This window comes from Notothenia rossii (assembly GCF_949606895.1).
Source record: "Notothenia rossii genome assembly, chromosome: 11".
Classification (NCBI taxonomy): Eukaryota; Metazoa; Chordata; class Actinopteri; order Perciformes; family Nototheniidae; genus Notothenia; species Notothenia rossii.
The window spans coordinates 19,651,096-19,671,680 of record NC_136910.1 but is presented as its reverse complement, the minus strand read 5'-3'; the positions used below and the strand labels follow the sequence as shown (position 1 = coordinate 19,671,680).

General features: G+C 39.5%; 2 protein-coding genes across 3 annotated transcripts; one reads left to right on the top strand and one right to left on the bottom strand.

The window, feature by feature from the left end:
- Nucleotides 1-473: 473 nt before the first annotated feature.
- tubgcp2 (tubulin gamma complex component 2) lies at nt 474-10,192 on the bottom strand. Of its 2 annotated transcripts, XM_079658141.1 has the most exons (18): nt 10,048-10,190; nt 9,586-9,746; nt 9,387-9,515; nt 8,830-9,006; nt 8,292-8,451; nt 7,921-8,128; nt 7,635-7,834; nt 6,836-7,025; nt 6,366-6,511; nt 6,094-6,274; nt 5,552-5,732; nt 2,711-2,883; nt 2,414-2,542; nt 2,221-2,341; nt 1,940-2,083; nt 1,698-1,814; nt 1,398-1,561; nt 474-894 (listed from the first exon to the last, which is right to left on the bottom strand). In XM_079658141.1, exons 2-18 carry the CDS (start codon nt 9,733-9,735, stop codon nt 819-821), a joined length of 2,646 nt encoding a protein of 881 aa, XP_079514267.1. In that variant the 5' UTR covers nt 9,736-9,746; nt 10,048-10,190; the 3' UTR covers nt 474-818. The 2 variants fall into 2 exon arrangements, with proteins under 2 accessions (XP_079514267.1, XP_079514268.1); XM_079658142.1 differs by lacking the exon at nt 1,940-2,083 and having other exon boundaries at nt 10,048-10,192.
- Nucleotides 10,193-10,330: 138 nt separating this feature from the next.
- On the top strand, nt 10,331-20,201 carry kctd2 (potassium channel tetramerization domain containing 2). Its single transcript, XM_079658184.1, has 6 exons — nt 10,331-11,390; nt 12,144-12,252; nt 12,367-12,458; nt 12,554-12,649; nt 13,560-13,685; nt 14,805-20,201. Exons 1-6 carry the CDS (start codon nt 11,031-11,033, stop codon nt 14,832-14,834), a joined length of 813 nt encoding a protein of 270 aa, XP_079514310.1. The 5' UTR covers nt 10,331-11,030; the 3' UTR covers nt 14,835-20,201.
- Nucleotides 20,202-20,585: the final 384 nt, after the last annotated feature.

Sequence of the window (20,585 nt, the reverse complement as noted above, 5' to 3'; positions counted from 1 at the left end):
CATGCTGATAAAAAACAACACTCAAACTACTTCCGGTGGAGTGAAATATTTCAAAAATAAAAGCACTTTACTGATACTCAACATAAGCACACGGTAGTATGTGAGTTAATGTAGATAGCTAACAATAACTTTAAATGCAACTCTTAAGGTACATTGTATTTTTGGAGTGCGAATTCTTAATATGTATCTATTAATTAATGGAAAGCAAAAGGCTAAAAGGACCGGCAGCGGTAACGATGCTGAGTAGTTGGCAGCCATTAACACCTTCTGAGTCACAATAACTCTATTTATGGAAAGAAAAAAATATGTTTTTGGTTTTAATGTAAGGTATAATGATACATGTTTCAAATGTGTAAATCAGCCATACTTTGGTCTTGTAGGATTATTATTGTCTTTAGCGCTGTACTACTGTGTGTAAAGTATATAAATACAGTTTATATAGTACAACATGAAAATAAATTATTATGGTGGGATTTACAGTGTTAGGCAGATGTTAAGGGTCTACATTTATTCAGTAAAGCCTTGTTTTATTGAATACAAACATACTTTTTTATTTTAAAGGTACAATGAGTTACCCATTAAGAGTGACATTTCGGTACAGTTACAACATTTCTTAAAATGTACAATTTGAAGCATTGAAATGAGGATGCAAGCCTTAGAATGTAACGCTACATTTTCTTCAGTACATAATATATAATATACACACTGAAGCATCAGTTATTTTTGCCTTTATGGTAACTATCTGCATTGGCAGGGAGTGGTGGACACACATGAGGAAAGGCCGTTTATATTGCTGCTTGTTACAAAGTCATCACATGCTACGCTGAAGCTTTCTGGCTCCGCTCTATGGCCATCTTCTCCAGCCGCTCGGTGTAGAAGCCATTGAAATCCAGCCTGTGAAATCATAGGAGCTGAGTTAGCAAAGTATTTAGCAAAAACATGCATTTTGTAATGGATAATCTGCAGTAGCTCAGTCTATACGAAATAATGTTCATACTTAAATTAATGGTACAGCTCTGTATGAGGTATTGTAGGTTAAAAAAAGTCTGAGGAGTGGGGCAATATTTACAAAAAAACTAAATTAAAACATTTTTAATTTAGGAGAAAACAACTTGGATATTCTGTGATATTAAAGTGGCAAATTTACGACGAAAATACAATATTCTGTTAGATTATTAAGTCATTAACACTGGATACTAAACTAGTACAGTACACAGAAACATTTTTTTAACATACAATGCCCCTAATATGTTGTCGTAGCGTAAAAAAACAAAAACGTTTTGAAGGAGAGACAATAAAAGGCAAACACTGGTTCGCTTTGGAAAAGGTAGAGGCCTTATCAAGTATTATAACACATTATATCGTGCAAAAAGACATTTAGTTGAAACTGTACGTACCTGTAGATGATGCTGATCATGCTGTGCTCGCAGTCGTTGGTGCTGTAGATGCTCAGCTTGTCCAGCAGGTCCAGCAGCAGCGTGCTGAAGTTGCTGTCAAACTTGCTGATGCTGGTTTCAAAGCCTGCGTCTGACTGGAGGGTGTCTGCATGCTCAGATAATAACTGAAGCAGGGAGAGAACACAACCGTTTAACTCAGAAGCTGCAGATCTTTGTACACCAGTCATTTAATATTGTCTGGTTTGGATGGAACATTTCTGATATTTTTGCGTCATGTTTTTGATGATCTATTGGAAATACCTTTGTCTTCAGCCTCTTCTTCTCTGCCTCCTCAGCATGTTCCCTCTCAGTGGGAGGCCCATCCATAGTCCCCTGCTCCTTAGAGAGGCGCTCCAACCTCTTGCTCTGAGTGAACCGCTTTAAAATACAAAAGGAAAAAACATCTTAGTAACAGGATCTGCCCCTCATTGTTGTATTTTCCAGGAGCAGAAAGAAGACACTGTATTCAGAAATATGTTCTCTTTATCCTCCTGTCAACAAACCTGCATGCAGCTTGTGAACATGACGCAGACGGACATGAGTTTGGAGAAGATCCTCAGGAGCTCGGGGTTAGTCAGCATGCAGTCTTTCAGGCAGTTATCCAAGAAGCTGGTGTGATGGCAGAGCACGTCATCGATGTTTGACGCCTTCAGAAGACAGGATGTTAGAACAAAACAAAATGCTAGCTGTTAGCTAACCATCAGCTGGCTGTCAGCTAACTGTGATGTTGTTAGACAAAAAAACATTGACAGTAGGATAACAGTGAGGACCTGGTTTCACTCACTGTTTTCAGGTTGTTCTCCATGATGTGCCAGGTGGGCTCCATCACCTCAAACATCATGTAGTACTGGATGTTCTGCACAAAGTTGAGCATGCGCTGTCGCAGGGCAAAGGCAGCAGCAAACCTGCAGAATGAACAGTGTGAGGACATTTTTCTGGGAGAGATTTTTACTTAAATTCACTTTATATCAACTCACCATTTGGCACAATGTGAAGAGTACAGCTTGAAATCTTTGTTGCAGATCCACACGTTGCACAGCAGCCTCTCAACGTGTTTGCAGTAAAAAATGTGTCTGAACAACATCTGGTACCTCGTCAGGGCTTTCCTGGAAAATTCATACAAGTACAAATGGTGTTTAATTGCATATATGCTTCCAGGGACACATTCCTGTCAATCTGGGATACTGGAAAAACAAAGAAGAATTCCTTATATGTCTACTTAATTTTTGTTAAGTATCTATTTTTGATATTAGATCAATTCAGTAGTTGAGTACCTGTTGATGATGAGTGACAGGGGCCACTTGACGATGTAGTCGAAGGAGAAGGCCTCAAGGCCGCTGAGGCCCACCTCGGTGGGCTCTGCATTGATGATGGCCTTCTCCTGTTTGGTCTCAATGGCCAGCACCCGCAGCAGCTGAGTGATGACGTCATGAGGCATGAGGTCAATCTGTGGAGAGAAGAGAGGAAGTTTAACATTATGAAGTGTGAAGAAGCTCATAAATCATGGGATCAGTGTGCAGGTGAAGAGAACTAACTACATTAGTGACGGTATAATGAAGGAATGGATAGATTGCCAAGTTATGTTTCCAGCTATTCCTATAGCTTATCATTTTCTTTCCATATGTCGAGGGTTTTCAAGACAGTTGTGGCTAATAAAGTGTATTTGAGCCGCTTTCTGAATTACATTTAACAAACAAATGAAATATGTGTTTATTGTTGAATCATTAAATGAGAAGGACCATGGGGTGCAGAGAGTTGTCCAGTTGAGGCTGCAACCAGTCTGGTTGCAATGATACAGAATAATATCGGGCTATGTGTATTCATTTCTCCTCTGTTATTGTTTGGCAGTGCTGAATTGGCACTTGTACAAGTCTTTGGGGCAATTCTTCCGCCTATCCTCTACTGAGATGAAATGTACATTATTTGTATTGTGGTTGTGGTGTTTGCTTGCCCCCCGATATTGGCCTGTCAACATTGCAATACTGATTTTACTGCATAAAACCATAGTACATGTTTTTTACCTAGCGCAAGAAAACAGCAAGGTATCACCTAAATTACTGAAAGTTCTTTAATTACAGAGCATCCGGAAAGTATTCATACTCCTTCACTTTTTGTTATGATACAGCCTTATTTCAATTTGGATTAAATTCATTTGTTTTCTCAACATTCTACACACAATACCCCATAATGACAAAGTGAAAAAGGTTTTAAATAATTTTTGCAAATGATTTAAAAATAAAAACTCAAATATCACATGTGCATAAGTATTCACACCCTTTACTCAATACTTTGTTGAAGCACCTTTGGCAGCAATTACAGCCTCAAGTCTTCTGAGTATGATGCTACACGCTTGGCGCACCTATCTTTGGGCAGTTTCTCCCATTCTTCTTTGCAGATCGTCTCAGGCTCCATCAGGTGGGATGGGGAGCGTCGGTGCACAGCCATTTTCAGATCTCTCTAGAGATATTCAATCCGGTTCAAGTCTGGGCTCTGGCTGGGCCACTCAAGGACATTCACAGACTTGTCCCAAAGCCACTCCTTTGTTATCGTGGCTGTGTGCTTAGGGTCGTTGTCATTTTAATTGTGAACCTTCGCCCCAGTCTGAGGGCCAGAGCGCTCTGGAGCAGGTTTTCATCAAGGATCTCCCTGTACATTGCTGCATTCATCGTTCCCTTGATCCTGACTAGTCTCCCAGTTCCTGCTGCTGAGAAACCTCCCCACAGCATGATGCTGCCACCACCATGCTTCACTGTAGGGATGGTGTTGGCCAGGTGATGAGCGGTGCCTGGGTTCCTCCAGACATGATGCTTGGCCTTCAGGCCAAAGAGATCCATCTTGGTTTCATCAGACCAGTGGTCTGAGAGTCCTCTAGGTGCTCCTTGGGGGCTTTCATGTGCCTTTTGCTGAAGAGTGGCTTCCTTCTGGTCACTCTACCATAGAGGCCTGATTGGTGGAGTGCTGCAAAGATGGTTGTCCTTCTGGTTCTCCCATCTCCACAGAGGAACACTGGAGCTCTGTCAGAGTGACCATCGGATTCTTGGTCACCTCTCTGACTTAAGGCCCTTCTTCCCCGATGTTCAGTGTGGTTTGGGCAGCAAGCTCTAGGAAGAGCCGTGGAGGTTTCAAACATCTTCCATTTGCAAATGATTGAGACCACTGTGCTCGTTGGGACGTTCAATGCTGCAGACATTTTTCTGTACCCTTCCCCAGATCTGTGCCTTGATGCAATCCTGTCTCTGAGGTCTACAGACAATTCCCTGGACCTCATGACTTGGTTTGTGCTCTGATATGCACTGTCAACTGTGGGACCTCATATGGACAGGTGTGTTCCTTTCCAAGTCATGTCCAATCTATTGAACTTACTAGAGGTGGACTCCAGTCAAGTTATTGAAACATCTCAAGGATGATCAGTGGAAAAGGGATGCACCTGAGCTCAATTTTCAGTGTCATAGAAAAGGGTGTGAATACTTATTTTTTCAACGTTTTCTATTTGTCATTATGGGGTATTGTGTGTGGAATGTTGAGAACATTTTTTAGAAATAAGGCTGCAACATAACTCCATTTAAAAAAAGTTAAGGGGTATGAATACTTTTCGGATGCAATGTAAATGTTACTTTGTGCTAAGGCATACATGTGTCTTTAAAAGGGGAAATATTATGCTATACTTTTGACAGAAGCAGGTATATGCAAACAAATAGCATCAAAGTGTGTGTTTTTTAAACATTAAATGTGTGAACATTTTCTTATAGAAACAAAACATATGACGATTAAGTATAAACCTAAAATTGGGCTTTATATGTCCCCTATAAAAACACGCAATAACTACTTATTGTCACTTGGGGGTAGCACAAGCAAGACTTAAAGACAACTCGCATTTTATCCAATAAATCCAATATTATCTCTCTTTTTAAACTCTGTTATTGTTCTCTACTAAATGAGGGGAAATATGTGGCTCTTTAGCTGCTAAATGCTCCACTAAGTTCACCAGCTGGTCTTTTACTGTGTCTGATGTTTGCTGCTGAGCAGGTAGTGAGGCTTTTCAACTACTTAAAAGAAATGTAAACCGCTGCCTGCTCCATAGGACACAGAACTACAGCATGATTATTTGCACCCACCTTGAGGTCGTCTTTGAAGGGGTCGGTGTTGGCGGTGCTCATCCTCAGAGCCAGCTCCAACAGGGCTTCCAGTCGGGGGGGAACAATGTCGTCCACCGGCTTCTTCAGCTCCTCCTCTGTCAGGTCCATGAAGTGCACGAAGAAATCCCCTTTGTCCATCAAGAAGTAGTGCTTGATGGATCTAATGACACAGACACATCGAGTTTTAAAGGAATATCAGTGAATCACTACATCCAAAAGACTTATACCCAAATATGAGTATCTACCATAGACTGGTATCTACAGATGGGTATTCCTTTGTATTCAATGCTATTGAGGTTTTCTAAATTAGCTTTGAATGTCATATTTTTATAACACCATAAAAATGACTGTCTTTAATTATATATGTTGTCAGTAAGGGACAGGAAAGCGTGGACTTATATTTAATGGATAGTTATTATTATTAGAAATAAATGCAGATGCTTCCATAAAGGACACTAGGGCTTTTGAGAGACTGAATACTCTCTTATCTCCCTTGGTTCCAAATACCACTCAGCATCTACCTGAGGCGTAGCACCAGCTCCTTCTCCTCCATGAGGAAGTCCAGCAGGACCTTGCTGGCGTAGTTGTAAGCTTTCTCTATCTGCTCCACATAGGCCCTCTCCTTCAGGGTGTACAGCACCTCCTTAGCATCAGGACACGTCACATCGCGGCCGCACTCCCGCACCACATTCAGGTATTTCCCTACAAAATGACACAGAAAGAAAATCAATATCTTGTTTAAGAGAGGTATTTTTTTACTGTTTTACATTTGTTTGTTAGTTTGTTTTTTTACCTGTGCTCAATATCTTGTCTGCCATTTTCTGTAGAAAGGAAGGAATGCGATGTTGTACGATGGTGTATCTCTGATCCCAGTACTTGTCGTTGTAGTCCTCCTGAATCTTCTCTTTCTGCAGCTCGTGCTCCTCCACCATGAACTCACTGTGGGGGAACAAATATAGACAATAGAAGTCAATCAGACTTAAACATGGAGTAGATTCTATCATAGAGGGGCCACTGTAGGTACAAAAAATATCTTTTATGGGACTGGCAGAGGGACTTTACGAGCTTAAAATTACAAATGTACTCTTTAATCAAGAAAATTGTGTAATCTTTTTACCCATAATTGTTGAAGGAACTTCATCGTCAGAGTTCTTTTTTGGAAAAGTTTGACCCCCTCCCTTGACTCTCAACAACAATGGTCCTAATACCCGTCGTAAAATACAAGTGTAATCTGTTATTTTCGAGCGTCAGTGTAAACTGTACCTGTATGGATCCTTGATGATGCCCCTGTAGGTCCACTTCTCCAGTATTTCAAAGTAGGGCACGCTGGCTGCTTTAGTGAGGTAGAGGCACAGCTCCTGAGCCTGGCTGTCCCCGGTGTAGTTGAAGGTTCGGTCGTGGAGGAGGCTCAGTGTCGCCCCCCCCATACACTCTCCTTTGTCCACCGAGGAAGCTGTGAAATGAGTGGAAGAAAAACAATTTCATACTTTAAAAAGGTACCGGTTTGATTTGTGCAGTTATCTATAGGAAATAACAAAAACATTTCCTAACCAATTCTATCTTCGAACACTAAAGAATCACCCCCCAGGGTATAACACACGTTATTAGTTTGAACTTGTATTGTTTAGGGATGAAATGTTGACATCAACAGCTGAGCTCAAACTGCTGGGTCACACTGAATTAGAGTTACTTTTGTCAGGTATTTTTATTTATTCCTTCTTAGTCCATTGTCAAATGTCCTTGTTAGTTTTTATCATATTTTGTTAACTACATTCTGTTTGCTAAGTTTTAGTTGACTAAAGGTCTGGGTATTTTAGTGGGATCTGGATTAAAAAAACATGACTATTTTAGTTTTGTTTTAGTCGGGCCAGACAAATACATACTTTGTTTTTAAACTAAATGTAATCTTGTCTTTTTTGTCAACAATATTACTTGTTGATAAAGTCACAGTTAGTGTTTATTGACGTTGAAAATAAACGTTAGCAAAACATATTTAGTCGTAGTTTTCATTATTAAAATGAACACTGCCCCAATCAAAGACAAACATTTTGATCAGTCTCACCGATGGAGGCCAGTATCTCCATGGTCCTCATGGTGGGCTGGATGTAGAACCAGAGCTTCTGCAGGGACAGCAGGCCCTGCCGCTGCAGGTGCTCCAGCTGAGTGACCAGGATCAGGTACTCCTTCATCAGGGTCCTCATGGCCGCCGTCAGCGCGTGGTTCACCTGGCCGTACTCAAAGGACGACTTCTCCTCAATGAAGCTGAACGATGAACACAACAGAACCATCTGATAATGTATCCTCAGATTATAAATGTATATGAACAACTGACATATGTATATTCTTACCGTGTTATAGTGGAGTAATACGACGCAACTGGTAATATTCTGTTAACCAGTTCTTTGATGGACATGTCCAGCGTTGAATCCACGATGAAGGAGCGGTTCTGCCTCCCCAGGACAGGCTGAGCTGTGATGTCCCGCCCATCAACACCAACCAGGACAAACAGCAGATCCTCCACCAGAGCTTGTTCCTGAGCAGGCAGGGGCATCGTACCTGAGCGCAGAAAACCAAGGTATAACACCAACAACAAATACAGTATTTTGAAGTAGAACACAACTCATTTCAGGTCGATGATGATCCAGTCAGGTTGATAATAAGCTAGTGTCGGGCTGCACACTGCACGGAGCACAAATTAATTTCCAATGTGTTGGCTTACCGATGGCCACAACTGGATCTCCTGTGGGGCCGGAGCTGGTGATGAAGTCTCCGAGGAGAGCAGGACGGTCGTACACCCAGTTAGGAAACACAGGGTTGGGCAGGGTGGGGTTCTTCTTGTTGTGCTTGTCCCTCAGCATCTTCCGTGTGACTTCAGCAGGCTACAGAAAACACAAATGACAAAGAGAGGCGGATTAATCAAGAGCCGATAAAAGGGCAAAATGTCATTTGAACCTAGTATTGTTATGATTGACTCTCTTGTCATAGGCTTTGAGTCCTGATGGGACCTTAATAATGGCCTAAACAGCAAGTGTGTCTTAAAACAGTAGGTTGTTGACTCTATTGAGGTAGAGGAAGAAAAGCACGCATATACCTCAAGATGGGATTGGAAATAATTGAACCCCTAACATCACTAAACCCACTAAACCCTCCAAGAGAAATCATTTCCATCCAAGTTGACTTCATCTGAATGGCCTGTTCTACATTGTCTTGGGCCAACCTAACCTCAGATCTGATGCATCCGAGTTATAATTGCTCACCAGTGGAGCGTTGGAGCTGGCCGTCACGTTGCCGAGCTTCTTCCGCAGCTCGTCCAGCTCCTGCATGGACATCTTGGTGCTGGTCTGAGGCAGACTGTAGCTGGTGGTCGTGGTTGCCGTGGTGTTTGTGGATGACTCTGACCTCTCTTTGGCATTTTGCTGCAGAAACTGGAGGGTCTACGGAAAATATCATGACATAGCTGTGAGACACTGTGATAAGAAAGCTTAACAAATGAGGTCAAACGGAGGTTTATCTCGCTTTTTTAACGTGGTGGAGAATCAACAAATCGAGGCACGTCTATCTCCTATTTACACAAGTCACAAGAGTTTTTTCTCTTGAAGGTTTGTGATGCAACCTAAAGAGTGTTAACTGTATATTTCCCTTGTCTGTTGACACTACTCCCATTGTTGAGAGGAATTATATAACCATATTAAAAATAGGATTCATTCTTTACACCGTGATCACCTAAAATACATTAAACTAAAGTGTGAAGTAAGTTTATCGGATGTTATAAACAAAGAAACAGATAATAAGCTGTTTGTAAACAATGTGTTACCTCTTTATCTTCACAGAGTTTGGACAGCAGGTAGACAAGAGGGTCGAGGTTTCGAACATTTTTGGACTTGAGCTCCTCGTACTTCCTCAAGAAGTCCTCGGGGGTTTTAGAAAACTCAGCTAATTTCACCTGAAAATGATAACAGACAATATAGGAATGTATTCACAATTAGCAACTAAACTAAAGCATGTCTGTTCACCTTAGCACTGTGAGAAGACACTGTAGTATTGACATAGGGAGTCCTGTGTTTCTGCAGCAGGTCGATGTAGCCCTCTGCTCCATCACCTCCTCGGACATGGAGCAGGCTCAGCAGCTCGTTCACATCATGGTGGATCCTGAACTCACTCATGGCTCAGTCAGCTGGAATAACACACACTTTACTAAATGAAAAAATAAAGAGAATAGACTATCCCCATATAGAGATGGCTCCTACTGACCAACTTATTTAATTTAACAGATTTAGTCTCAACCAGATATTTTAAATGCGTGCGTGCACCATCTTCTCTTACGAGCTGTGATGCTGAGCTAACAGTCAACAGTTATTTGATGCTAGCTTGGTAACAGCCTCGGGTAAAATAAACCATTAGGATGCTAACTGCGTAGCTAACTTATAAAGCATGAAATATATAATTAATTGAATTGTAATAACAACGTTACTCGCCTTATTACAGGTGTAACCAGAGTCTCAACAAGCACTGTCAGCCGTGTCTGGTTTCAATACAACAGCAAACAAGCACCAAACGCGCCCACAACCAGTCAAATCCTTCTTCTTCTGCTGCTGTAATAGGGGCGGGGATGGCGCTACACTGCCCTCCAAAGGTTTAAAAAAAGAATCATACAACAATGCTTTTATTTCTTATTTTTATAGAACATAAATATAAAGAAAAAACATACCCAAAAAAAACTAAACAGAAAGGGAATTAATTTACAATGATGGAGAAAATTATGTTATCATAAATATAAGCGTAATTGTAAGCTATACTTTCAAATATATGTCCCTTTCTGTCATTTATGATTAGTCTTATATGGCTGTATCATTATTAATGTAAAAATAAAGGTATCATGCTCCAAGGATGCCTGTTAAATAAGATATATTTGTTATATTTTTAAAATAAATATTTTTTATAAACACTGTGTGTTTTTGTAGGGGGAAAGTGCAACATTTTGGTGCAGGGCATCTGGGCAATATCTGTGCAGATTTCTCTATATTATTTCACATATATTAACATTTTAATAAATGTTATTATTTGGGAGGCTAAACTTCCACCTACCAAATATTACTTTTAGCTTTTATTTTGAAAAACGACGACACAGCGGAAGTAAACAGTAATCACGTTACAACCCGGAAGAGCTGCCTTTCTCTGATTAACGTTTGAATTGACAAGAATGAGCCATTTATCTTGAGCAGAAACGATTAAACGCGATGCTGCTAACATCGTACAGCCTTTGATAATCATATCCGTGTCTTAATCTTCGGCGCTGGAGAGACAAAGGCGGTCGAGCGCGAGCAGCAACGCCCTGATGCCAGCCGCCCCGTCGGAGAAAAATACCCTCTCCGCTCTGTTTACAATTCGGCTGGGCGAAAGTGTTTCCCCGCAGTGTGTCGTTAGCTAATCGTGTGTGCTTTTCAGACGAATAGAAAACATGGCTGAACTGCATGTCGTGGAGTCGAGCGGCACTGGCACCATAGAGCAGCCCGAGCAGCACCGCGATGTCCGGGGCTCGGTGCGCCTGGCGTCGCCCACTCTCATGGTTCCTCCGCGGAGCAGCCAGCTCAGCCCCGGCGGGGTATCGAGCGGCAGCGGCGGACGCTCTGTGTTTGGGTTCCCGGGGAAGAGCAACCCGAGCTCCCCGTCTGAACCGGCGGACAAGCCGGGCTCGCGCTGGGTTCGCCTGAACGTCGGCGGGACCTACTTCGTCACGACCAAACAGACGCTGTGTCGGGACCCCAAATCCTTCCTGTCCCGACTTTGTCAAGAAGACCCCGACCTGGACTCCGACAAAGTGAGCACACACACACAACTTATTGGGCTTAATTGGATTTGTTTATAGTTTTGTTCATTATAAAGCCCAGTAGAACTAAAGCTAGAAGTATCTTTGGATCCTAAAAGCGAGATTCACTGTTTCCTTCATGGTATCCGTTTGTCCTAATTGTAATGTCTTCTTGGTGATATTCAGAGGTGAAATATGTACTATTAGCAAAACAAAATATAGAAATACTCCTACAGTCAATAAGAGAAGAGTTTGAATACAAATCCTTAAGTTGAGTTCCATTTACTGGGGTGTTGCAATATTTACAAGAAACTCAGTTTACTTTAGACAAAGAAAAGCACCAAAACAAAAGGCAAACACTTGGTAATTGTTAAAAAAATCATTTTAACATCAGTCGATTGGCAAGATATTCATAACAACATACTAATTAATTTGAAAAAGAGAAACACTTTAACAGCTACTGTTGTGACATTGGAAAACAAATGTGTAGGGAGTTAACAATAATATTGATCCGTTATCTTTATTTAGCAATTGAATCAAACATATAATCGGCAATAATGTTATGAAATGTCTTGTTATTGATACAGAAATATCCTTCTTACACTAAAATAGTCGCTCAAAGCGTCTCTTTAACGAATATGTTTTCCTGGACATTATCTGATTCAACATGTGTCCCTTTTCCCATTCCTGCAAAGACACTACAGTATTTACAAGAAGGAAACCAAATCCCCATCACACATGTCGTCCCTTAATTTGCTCCCACAGGATGAGACTGGAGCCTACCTGATCGACAGGGACCCCACATACTTCGGCCCCATCCTGAACTACCTTCGCCACGGAAAACTGATCATGGATAAAAACCTGGCTGAGGACGGTAAAATACTTTCATCAGGATTTATTTTGCTCAAACATCATGCAAAATCTTTGTTAGCAAATATTCATTTTGAGTGTATACAAACCACACAATGAAGTCTATTTTTTGTGTCAGGCGTTCTTGAGGAAGCCGAGTTCTACAACATCGCATCACTGGTGAGGCTGGTGAAAGAGAGGATACGGGACAACGAGAACCGAACATCCCAGGTACAGAGAAAACTCCAGTACAAACACAACAAAAATAGCTTTCTTTGATCTGTGTGCAGATTGTTGATGTAGTTCTGTGTGTTTCTGTCCCTCAGGGCCCTGTGAAGCATGTGTACCGAGTACTACAGTGCCAAGAGGAGGAACTCACACAGATGGTCTCTACCATGTCAGACGGTTGGAAGTTTGAGCAGGTGCACAAAATACACATTTGTTTTCCCTGTTGTCATGTTTCAGTTCATGCATCAGTTGTTTCAAAGCTACGCTTTGGAGATCAGCCCCGCACATTTATCAAAAAACATATTTTATTATTATTTATTTTTTCATACGGAAGAGAGTTTATTATATTCAGGCATCTATTTGAGATTTTTTTTAATAGTTGGTATTGTGAATGTATTCAACAGAGCTGATATGTAGGATTACAATTCACATTTTTGGCAATAGTGCCAATATCCTGCAAAAAATATATTGCAAGCATTCTAAACGCGCTCAAATTGGGAATGAAACATGAACATTTTAAATGTGCTTCATATAAGCCTAATGTCTACAAATTCATTATTAATTCAGACAATATATGGTCAGGTTTGTTTGTGATTTGCATTAATAATTGGGTCAATGTGTGGGACCATGAAAGAAGGTCTAATATGGGCCTCTGTTTTGGTTCAAAGACATATTTTGTTATCGTCTTATTCTAAGATATTTATTACTTGAAGATTAATCTTTAGGAAGCCAGTTTAATAATGTTTGGGCAACGTATCAAAGCAAAACAAATTGCCTGTAAATGTCTTTTCCTAGCAATGGTTCAATTATTTACATTTTTGGTAGATTTTCATTTCATCTCACTTAGTTCTTTTACCTGGTTAAATAAAGGATATATATATTTAAACAATCCAACATGTAACCCGGGGTCTATAAAACAGAGAAAAGGACAATCATCATGTTTGAAATGCTGAACTCAGAAAGAATACTAATACTAAATGAACATAAATGTCAGTGTTTCCCGGCATTGTCTTCCCAATGCCACCCCCCCAAAGTAAACCTTGGGGGGGAAAAACTGAATGTGTACTTCGTAATCCTTACTTTGGTCTTTTTGCCTCTCCTCAGCTCATAAGCATCGGCTCCTCTTATAACTACGGCAACGAGGACCAGGCAGAGTTTCTATGTGTAGTTTCCCGGGAACTGAACAACTCCACCAACGGCATCGTCATCGAGCCCACCGAGAAGGCCAAGGTGAGCTGATCACGAGTAGCTACACATGCTAATCTATATTATTGTTTTTGTCAACAACTCCCATTAAAAACAAAATCTACCATAAAAATACTAGCAACATTTTTCTTGCATGGACAGCCTTTTATGAACTGTACTTTCTTTTCACCTCTTAACGTAACAATCTGAGAAGGAGAAAACAAGTTGGGAATGACCTACAAAACCAAATGTGTATTAATCCGCCGCTGAAAGTAGAGTGATGTTTTCTGTTTGAGTGATGTTTTCTGTTTGAGTGATGTTTTCTGTTAGAGTGATGTTTTCTGTTAGTGATGTTTTCTGTTTGAGTGATGTTTTCTGTTTGAGTGATGTTTTCTGTTTGAGTGATGTTTTCTGTTAGAGTGATGTTTTCTGTTTGAGTGATGTTTTCTGTTAGAGTGATGTTTTCTGTTTGAGTGATGTTTTCTGTTTGAGTGATGTTTTCTGTTAGAGTGATGTTTTCTGTTTGAGTGATGTTTTCTGTTAGAGTGATGTTTTCTGTTTGAGTGATGTTTTCTGTTTGAGTGATGTTTTCTGTTTGAGTGATGTTTTCTGTTAGAGTGATGTTTTCTGTTAGAGTGATGTTTTCTGTTTGAGTGATGTTTTCTGTTAGAGTGATGTTTTCTGTTTGAGTGATGTTTTCTGTTTGAGTGATGTTTTCTGTTAGAGTGATGTTTTCTGTTTGAGTGATGTTTTCTGTTAGAGTGATGTTTTCTGTTTGAGTGATGTTTTCTGTTAGAGTGATGTTTTCTGTTTGAGTGATGTTTTCTGTTAGAGTGATGTTTTTCCGGCCTTTTTTTCCTTAATCAAATTAAACATATTTTTGAGCCGTTTTGTCAGATTGACATAAGTAGGAGTTAATGAACTTGAAGCAGAGTGTATCAGAGCCACTTTATTTTTTGTGGGATTTATTGACAAAAAAAACAAAACAAACTTAAAAATCATATAAAAGAGAAGTGAAAAGTTGATCCTCACGATTGAGAAACTTAAGCCTGAATATACATGTTCTCCTTAAACAATTACTTGATCACCCCAGCTTTAATTACCTGAAATTAGGCAAATGATCTTTTGATTTCCACTGACTTATATTTCCATCTGTCCTCACAGATCCTCCAGGAGCGAGGCTCGCGGATGTGAGGAGACGAGGCGCTGAGCTAAATAACACTTTACCAACAAAAAAAGACAATAACAAACATTTCCTCCAGTTTTCATTAAAGACCCATGAGTTCCCCTTCTACCTTTCTAACATCACCTCTGTCTACATCATCATCGACGCCCCGCCCCTCCTCCTCTGGTGTGCCTTTCCACAGCTGGGGCTGCCGACGCCCCCCCCCCCCCTCCTCCAGTGCTGCAGCACCACCCGGATGTTCCTCCTCCTCCGTGGCCGGCTGTGGAACACTTCAGGGGGAGTTTTAAAAAGGGATTACCAGTGAGTGTTTTCTTCCTCATAGCAGCTTTTCTTGATGGTCAGTGTCACTGCGGTGCAGGCAGGCTACGGTACTGATTGTAGCCCCATGTTATTGTCAGCGGATGGACGCCCAGCTCAAAGCTACTATAAATCATCATCATCATCATCACTTCTACTTTTGGCTAAGAAGGAACCTCCTCAGGACTCTCAAAGGACGTAAAGGAATGAATACCGCTCCTCTGTCTGAGCCTCTTTACCTGAATCTGTCAATGGAGCGACAACCGCGTCTTGATCTGCACTCCCAGAATCCTCGGCTGATTTCTGAGGCAACACACCGAGCCTGGAGGATGAAGGGCGGAGGATTTGAAGGCAGCATGAAGCAGAGTCTCTGCTTGAGCCATCCTTGTGCAGCATTTCAGTCTTTAAACACTTTGAAAGAGTAAACGACCTTACAGGTGTTTCTGTTCCGTTTCGCTGTACAAATCACAACATCCTCCTGTTTCCTGTCCCTGGGCTCGATTTGGTCTCTACTTCCCAGGGATAAGGATGTTCACGCAAAAAGAAAACTCTGAAAAAAAGAAAAAAAAGACTACACTTGTGTACAGTTTGTCCAGGCATGTGAGGAATCTTAATATAGATCTATATAGCCTACATGAGGAAATTATATGAAATGCAAAATGGTGTAAGAACTGATTTCTGTATCATAGTTGTTATATATTTACATATGGGTCTATTTAAACGATGGAGAAAATATCATTATTCATAATCATGAATTTTTTTCTGAAGGTTTCCCGCCCAGTAATATGGTGTGTGTACGCAGTGCCTCACTGCTTTCTGTCGTCCATCACTTAAATATCACATTTGATCAATTTATCAAAAAAACAACATCCAAGTTTTCTCTACGATATCCTACTTCGAACTCTTGCATATCTTAAAATTGTAATTAGAGAAAACTGTCATTTGTCCAGATAAAGAGGCGGAGACTGTGGCCAGTGTACGCTGTGCTCTTTTCATGCCGAACTTCCAGCTGCCTGTCGACTTATCACCCAAAAATCTGTGTTGTCCTACATTCTACAGCACTTGTAGCAACTGAGTTCTTTGCGCTTAAACCCTGAGATACCCGAGCTTACATTATCACAGAGATTTACAGACTGTAAGCAAACCTACCACATTATTTCAGATCTTATGTGACACTGTTTTTATTGGCTAAAGTACATTTCTCTTTAAGTATACTTGACATTTAGTTGCTGTGTGATAGTGCTGTTTTTAACACAACATTGGAGCAACATGCAAATGAAGTCTGAATTTCTATTGAAATTGCAGTAGTGCACTAAATTGAAGGCAGAATATGTGTCAAATACCATTCTGCCTGAAGTATTGGTACTGCCAACAGATCCTGAGGAAGAAAATCAAATGAATATACATTTCAATGAAAATGAGAATAATGATGACCAATATTTTTTTCAAATCGTTTAACACCTATGGAAACCTACATTAGATATCGAATGCTAACCCTGAACACACTAAACGATTGTTAGGTCAAATTGGTATGCTTCATAGCTTTCAAATCATGTATAAGCAATATGCACTTTAAGTTAAGTATAGGTGAATTGGCTCATACCTAAAATGTGCATTTACTAAATCAGCAGGGCTAAGTAACCGGAGCTGATGACTGCAAATAAATCATTGTACATTTTATATTTTTGTGTTTTTCCTCTGATAAAACACAAGACACTTTGATGTTTCCATAGATCAAAAAAATATAGAATTATTTACTATTTTCAGACGTTTTTAGCACTTAACTAATCATTTGTTTATTGAGAAAGCTATCCTAGCGTATCGCCAAAAACAGTTTAATCTATAAAATGTCAGAAAATAATGAGAAATGCATGTGGTAATGTCTTCTAATTTCTGGTTGTGCTTCAACCTACAGTAAAAAAACAAAAATAATAACTTAGAATGATATAAAACAGAGAAATATGGAAATCTTGACATTTGAGAAACTGAAACCATTCATTTTAGAGCCGTTAATTCACTAATGGATTTACCACTAATCCAAAAAATGTATGCTAATAGCTGTTATTAAAACGTTGTTATTGGTTTCATTGCAGCCTTGCTAAATGAGCAGCTTAAAAGTTTGGTCCACAACACATATCAGATAGAAACATTTCGTGCAGCCAGACCTCACGTTTTAAATCCTGGCACGTGAAAGCTAAATAGAGTGCTGGATCTTTAACCGATCACTTTGATACACCCTTTGTTTGTATGAAGCGCATATTTGATGCAGTTATGTTATATCAAGCATGAACAAAAAAAGAATGCAAGAAAAAAGTAACTGTACCTGTGCTGACGTCAGGTCTCAGAGCTCAAACTTTGATGTGACTACTTCTTCTTCGTTGTTTTATTTCCTCTTGCTGTGTTGTGCAGTTTGATTCTGCTTTCCTGAGAGTTGTGAGCAGACTGAGCGTTGCTATAAAATGCCCCAAACGCCTCATTGAGGAGCTTTTTTTTCCTCTCCCTCCCCTCACCTTGGGTGTTGTTTCCCCTTCGTCTGTGTCCAGTGTCGTGCCTTTTGACCTGTGTTGTGCACAGTTGTTCTCCCCTCTTATCATAAGGTGCCTCTCATACCTTAAAAAAAATCCAGGAGGCACCTACCTGAGGTGTAATGCGGTCTTTAGCTTGTTTTCAATTTTAGTGTTTCAGTGAGAGGCAAGCCAAACAAACCTGTTGTCCCCTGCTTGATTTTACAATACCGACAAACTCCAAATGATAACCAGCTGCTTTCTTTGTGCCATTGCTTTGTGCTGCCCCTTATCACTCCTGGAGGTTCAGATTGTGTCCCAATCTGCTGTAAACACTGCTGGTGGTTTGGTTTTATAATTTTTTTTATTGAAACAAGATAAAAGCAAGGAGCTCTCTGCAGCAGAAAGATCATTCACAGCTGACTACCCTGCTTTTCTTATCTTAAAAAAAAACAAAACACCAGTGCACTTGTCATCAGATAAGGATTTGACTTATAACTCCACCTCTATTAGCTTCTTCTTCTTTGGTTATTGGGTTGCAAGGTCTATCTCTAATGATCCCATTGTTAAATGTGTGTTATTAACCTCTTAAAGCACTTACTGTTCCCCATCAACTTTGTGGACCCAGTTGGATATTCCCTTGGTTGCATAGTTCAGTGGTTCCCAAACTGAGGGTGTATCCCCAGAAGTGGTCGCAAGACTGCTAAAAAGATGGGAAAGCAACAATATATACCCTTTTTTTCCTGTAATTATATATATTTTTTTATCTTAGCCATGCTAGTATCGTAGGTCCAAATAAATCAACATGTCGTATTGAACAGATATTCATGGTTCCCAGAGGATGATCCCTGGCTTTTCGTCTGTACTACATCATTTTCTCTTGAAGGTTAAGAATATAATTTTTGATTTAATTATATTATAAGAACATGCAATCTAATTTAAAAGAAACAGCTGGTTAATTAAACAAAGTGGCAGTATAAAATATGTATACATATAATTCATTTTGTAAACCTTATTTGTTCCCTATTTATCAAAAGTCTCAATCATTTTGGATTGGGTACTTTGAAAGTGCTTAAAAAGTGCTTGAATGTTACTCTTAGAGATCTGTATGACTCCTATAATAACATTTCCTTCAACAACAGCTGTACCTTTTAAATACAGTAGTGCTAATAAAAGACATTTTAAATGCAAGTAAGATAATTAATGAGGTCAAAAAGGATACGTGCTAAACATTAGCATGTTAGCTCAAAGCAAAACGTACAGCCTTACAGAACCATTGCTATGGCTGTTGTTTTTTTCTCTGTTGATGTTTCTTGTGAATCACCACATGTTTTACTTCTTGAGGAATTACAAAAATGATTTCAATGAAAAGAAAAAGAACATGATAAGGGCGGCTAGTGTTTGATTGTTGATGTAATGTTTCATATGAAAATGGCAGAAAATTCTGTTTGCCATCCTCTCAATGTTAAATTCTTCTGCTTTTCTCAGTTTTATCTCAAAATAAAGTGAATATCTTTTGGTTTTGGACCGACAAACAGAAAAGTAATCAATAGTTGCAAACCTTGTCAAAAGCCAAAAAGTTTGCGAACCACTGACCTTGATCTGTGATTATCTAGACATTTCGAATCAAGCACCCTTTTGTAAGAACAAAAAAATAGAACTAATGACCATTATAGTTTTTACTTTCACATGCACTAGTTAGCCTACAGATTATGTGCAATTTTAACAAATAAAATATATACATATATATATATATATATATATCTGTTGTTTGGGCACGTGAAAACACAAGAGCATGCATTGTTCTAGAGATTATGATGTGTACTGTGTACTGGATTTTGTCTGACCCATGTGTTGGTGCAAAGTGTATGTGATGCATGGTGGGGGGAGCAGAGGAAGGCATGGCTCTGTGTTTGTAGGTGTAGATGTCTTGTGTTGAACAGTTGGTCTACAACTAGACATATTCTCTACTGACATCTTCTGCTTTTTGTATCTTTGTCACGTTGGTTTAACTTGAATACAGAATAGCTAGCTTTTTTAATTAACCAACCAATCAGATTGTAGACCCCGCCCCCCTCCTCCTCGCCCCTAACCTTGGTTTATAAAGCATTTACGCAGCCCAACACACAAAAGAAAGATTTTTTAATCCATGGATCATTTAGCCAGTTAACCTGTAAACACCTGCATGCGTTTGTGGACATGCACACTTGTACACTCATTTAGAGGTATTGAATAATATCACCTATTAACCGTTACTTTGTGTTCATTTATCAACAGTATTTGATGTCCAATGTGAATATCGTCAATTGAGACTGTGCAGAAAAATGTTTGGAAGCTGACAAAAAACAGTTTTTCTCTGATTCTTTGTTTCACTTTTATTTATTTTATATTTTTTTGAATTGTGTCTACCAATGTTGTTCTTTTACATGTAACACATTTTAATCAAGCCCTGTCTGGTTTTTAATCATAAAATGTGTCTGTGTTTTAAAAAATGTTGACTCACTGACTGTTTGTTGGCTAGTGTGGATTTAAAAAAATGGTAGACCTAGATAAAGATTAAAAAAGTTACACTTAGCCACCTGTTCTACCAGTCAGTATTGTTTTACTTGCTATTTTTTATTTCATGCATATCACACACAGTTTTTCTCACCTCCCACTGGTGTTATTCGTTGACCGGTATCTCAAAACGCGTGCAAATAAAACCGAAATGATGTGAAAAAAGTGAGAAGGGTACATAGAAGATATTTTACATTGTAAAATGTTGGGACATTTTGTAAAACACATTTCATTTTAGTTATTTGAACCAATGGAGAAAAAAAACGTTGCTATTATCCAAGCGCAATATTGTAGATTACTTTTTTATTTTACAATTTGAATAATTGGATCACATAAAAAGACGAATAAGTTAATAATAAAAAACATATCACTTATGGTTTATTTGATGGTATATCAATAAAT

Bases quoted from the DNA above. Each gene is read 5' to 3' on its own strand.
- tubgcp2 (XM_079658141.1), bottom strand. From the start codon at position 9,735: ATGAGTGAGTTCAGGATCCACCATGATGTGAACGAGCTGCTGAGCCTG. The intron at 7,835-7,920 runs GTAAGAATATAC...TTCATCGTTCAG, and splicing joins TATTACTCCACTATAACACG to CTTCATTGAGGAGAAGTCGT. The intron at 1,562-1,697 runs GTATTTCCAATA...TCCCTGCTTCAG, and splicing joins AGAAGAGGCTGAAGACAAAG to TTATTATCTGAGCATGCAGA.
- kctd2 (XM_079658184.1), top strand. From the start codon at position 11,031: ATGGCTGAACTGCATGTCGTGGAGTCGAGCGGCACTGGCACCATAGAG. The intron at 11,391-12,143 runs GTGAGCACACAC...TTGCTCCCACAG, and splicing joins CCGACCTGGACTCCGACAAA to GATGAGACTGGAGCCTACCT. The intron at 12,459-12,553 runs GTACAGAGAAAA...TCTGTCCCTCAG, and splicing joins ACGAGAACCGAACATCCCAG to GGCCCTGTGAAGCATGTGTA.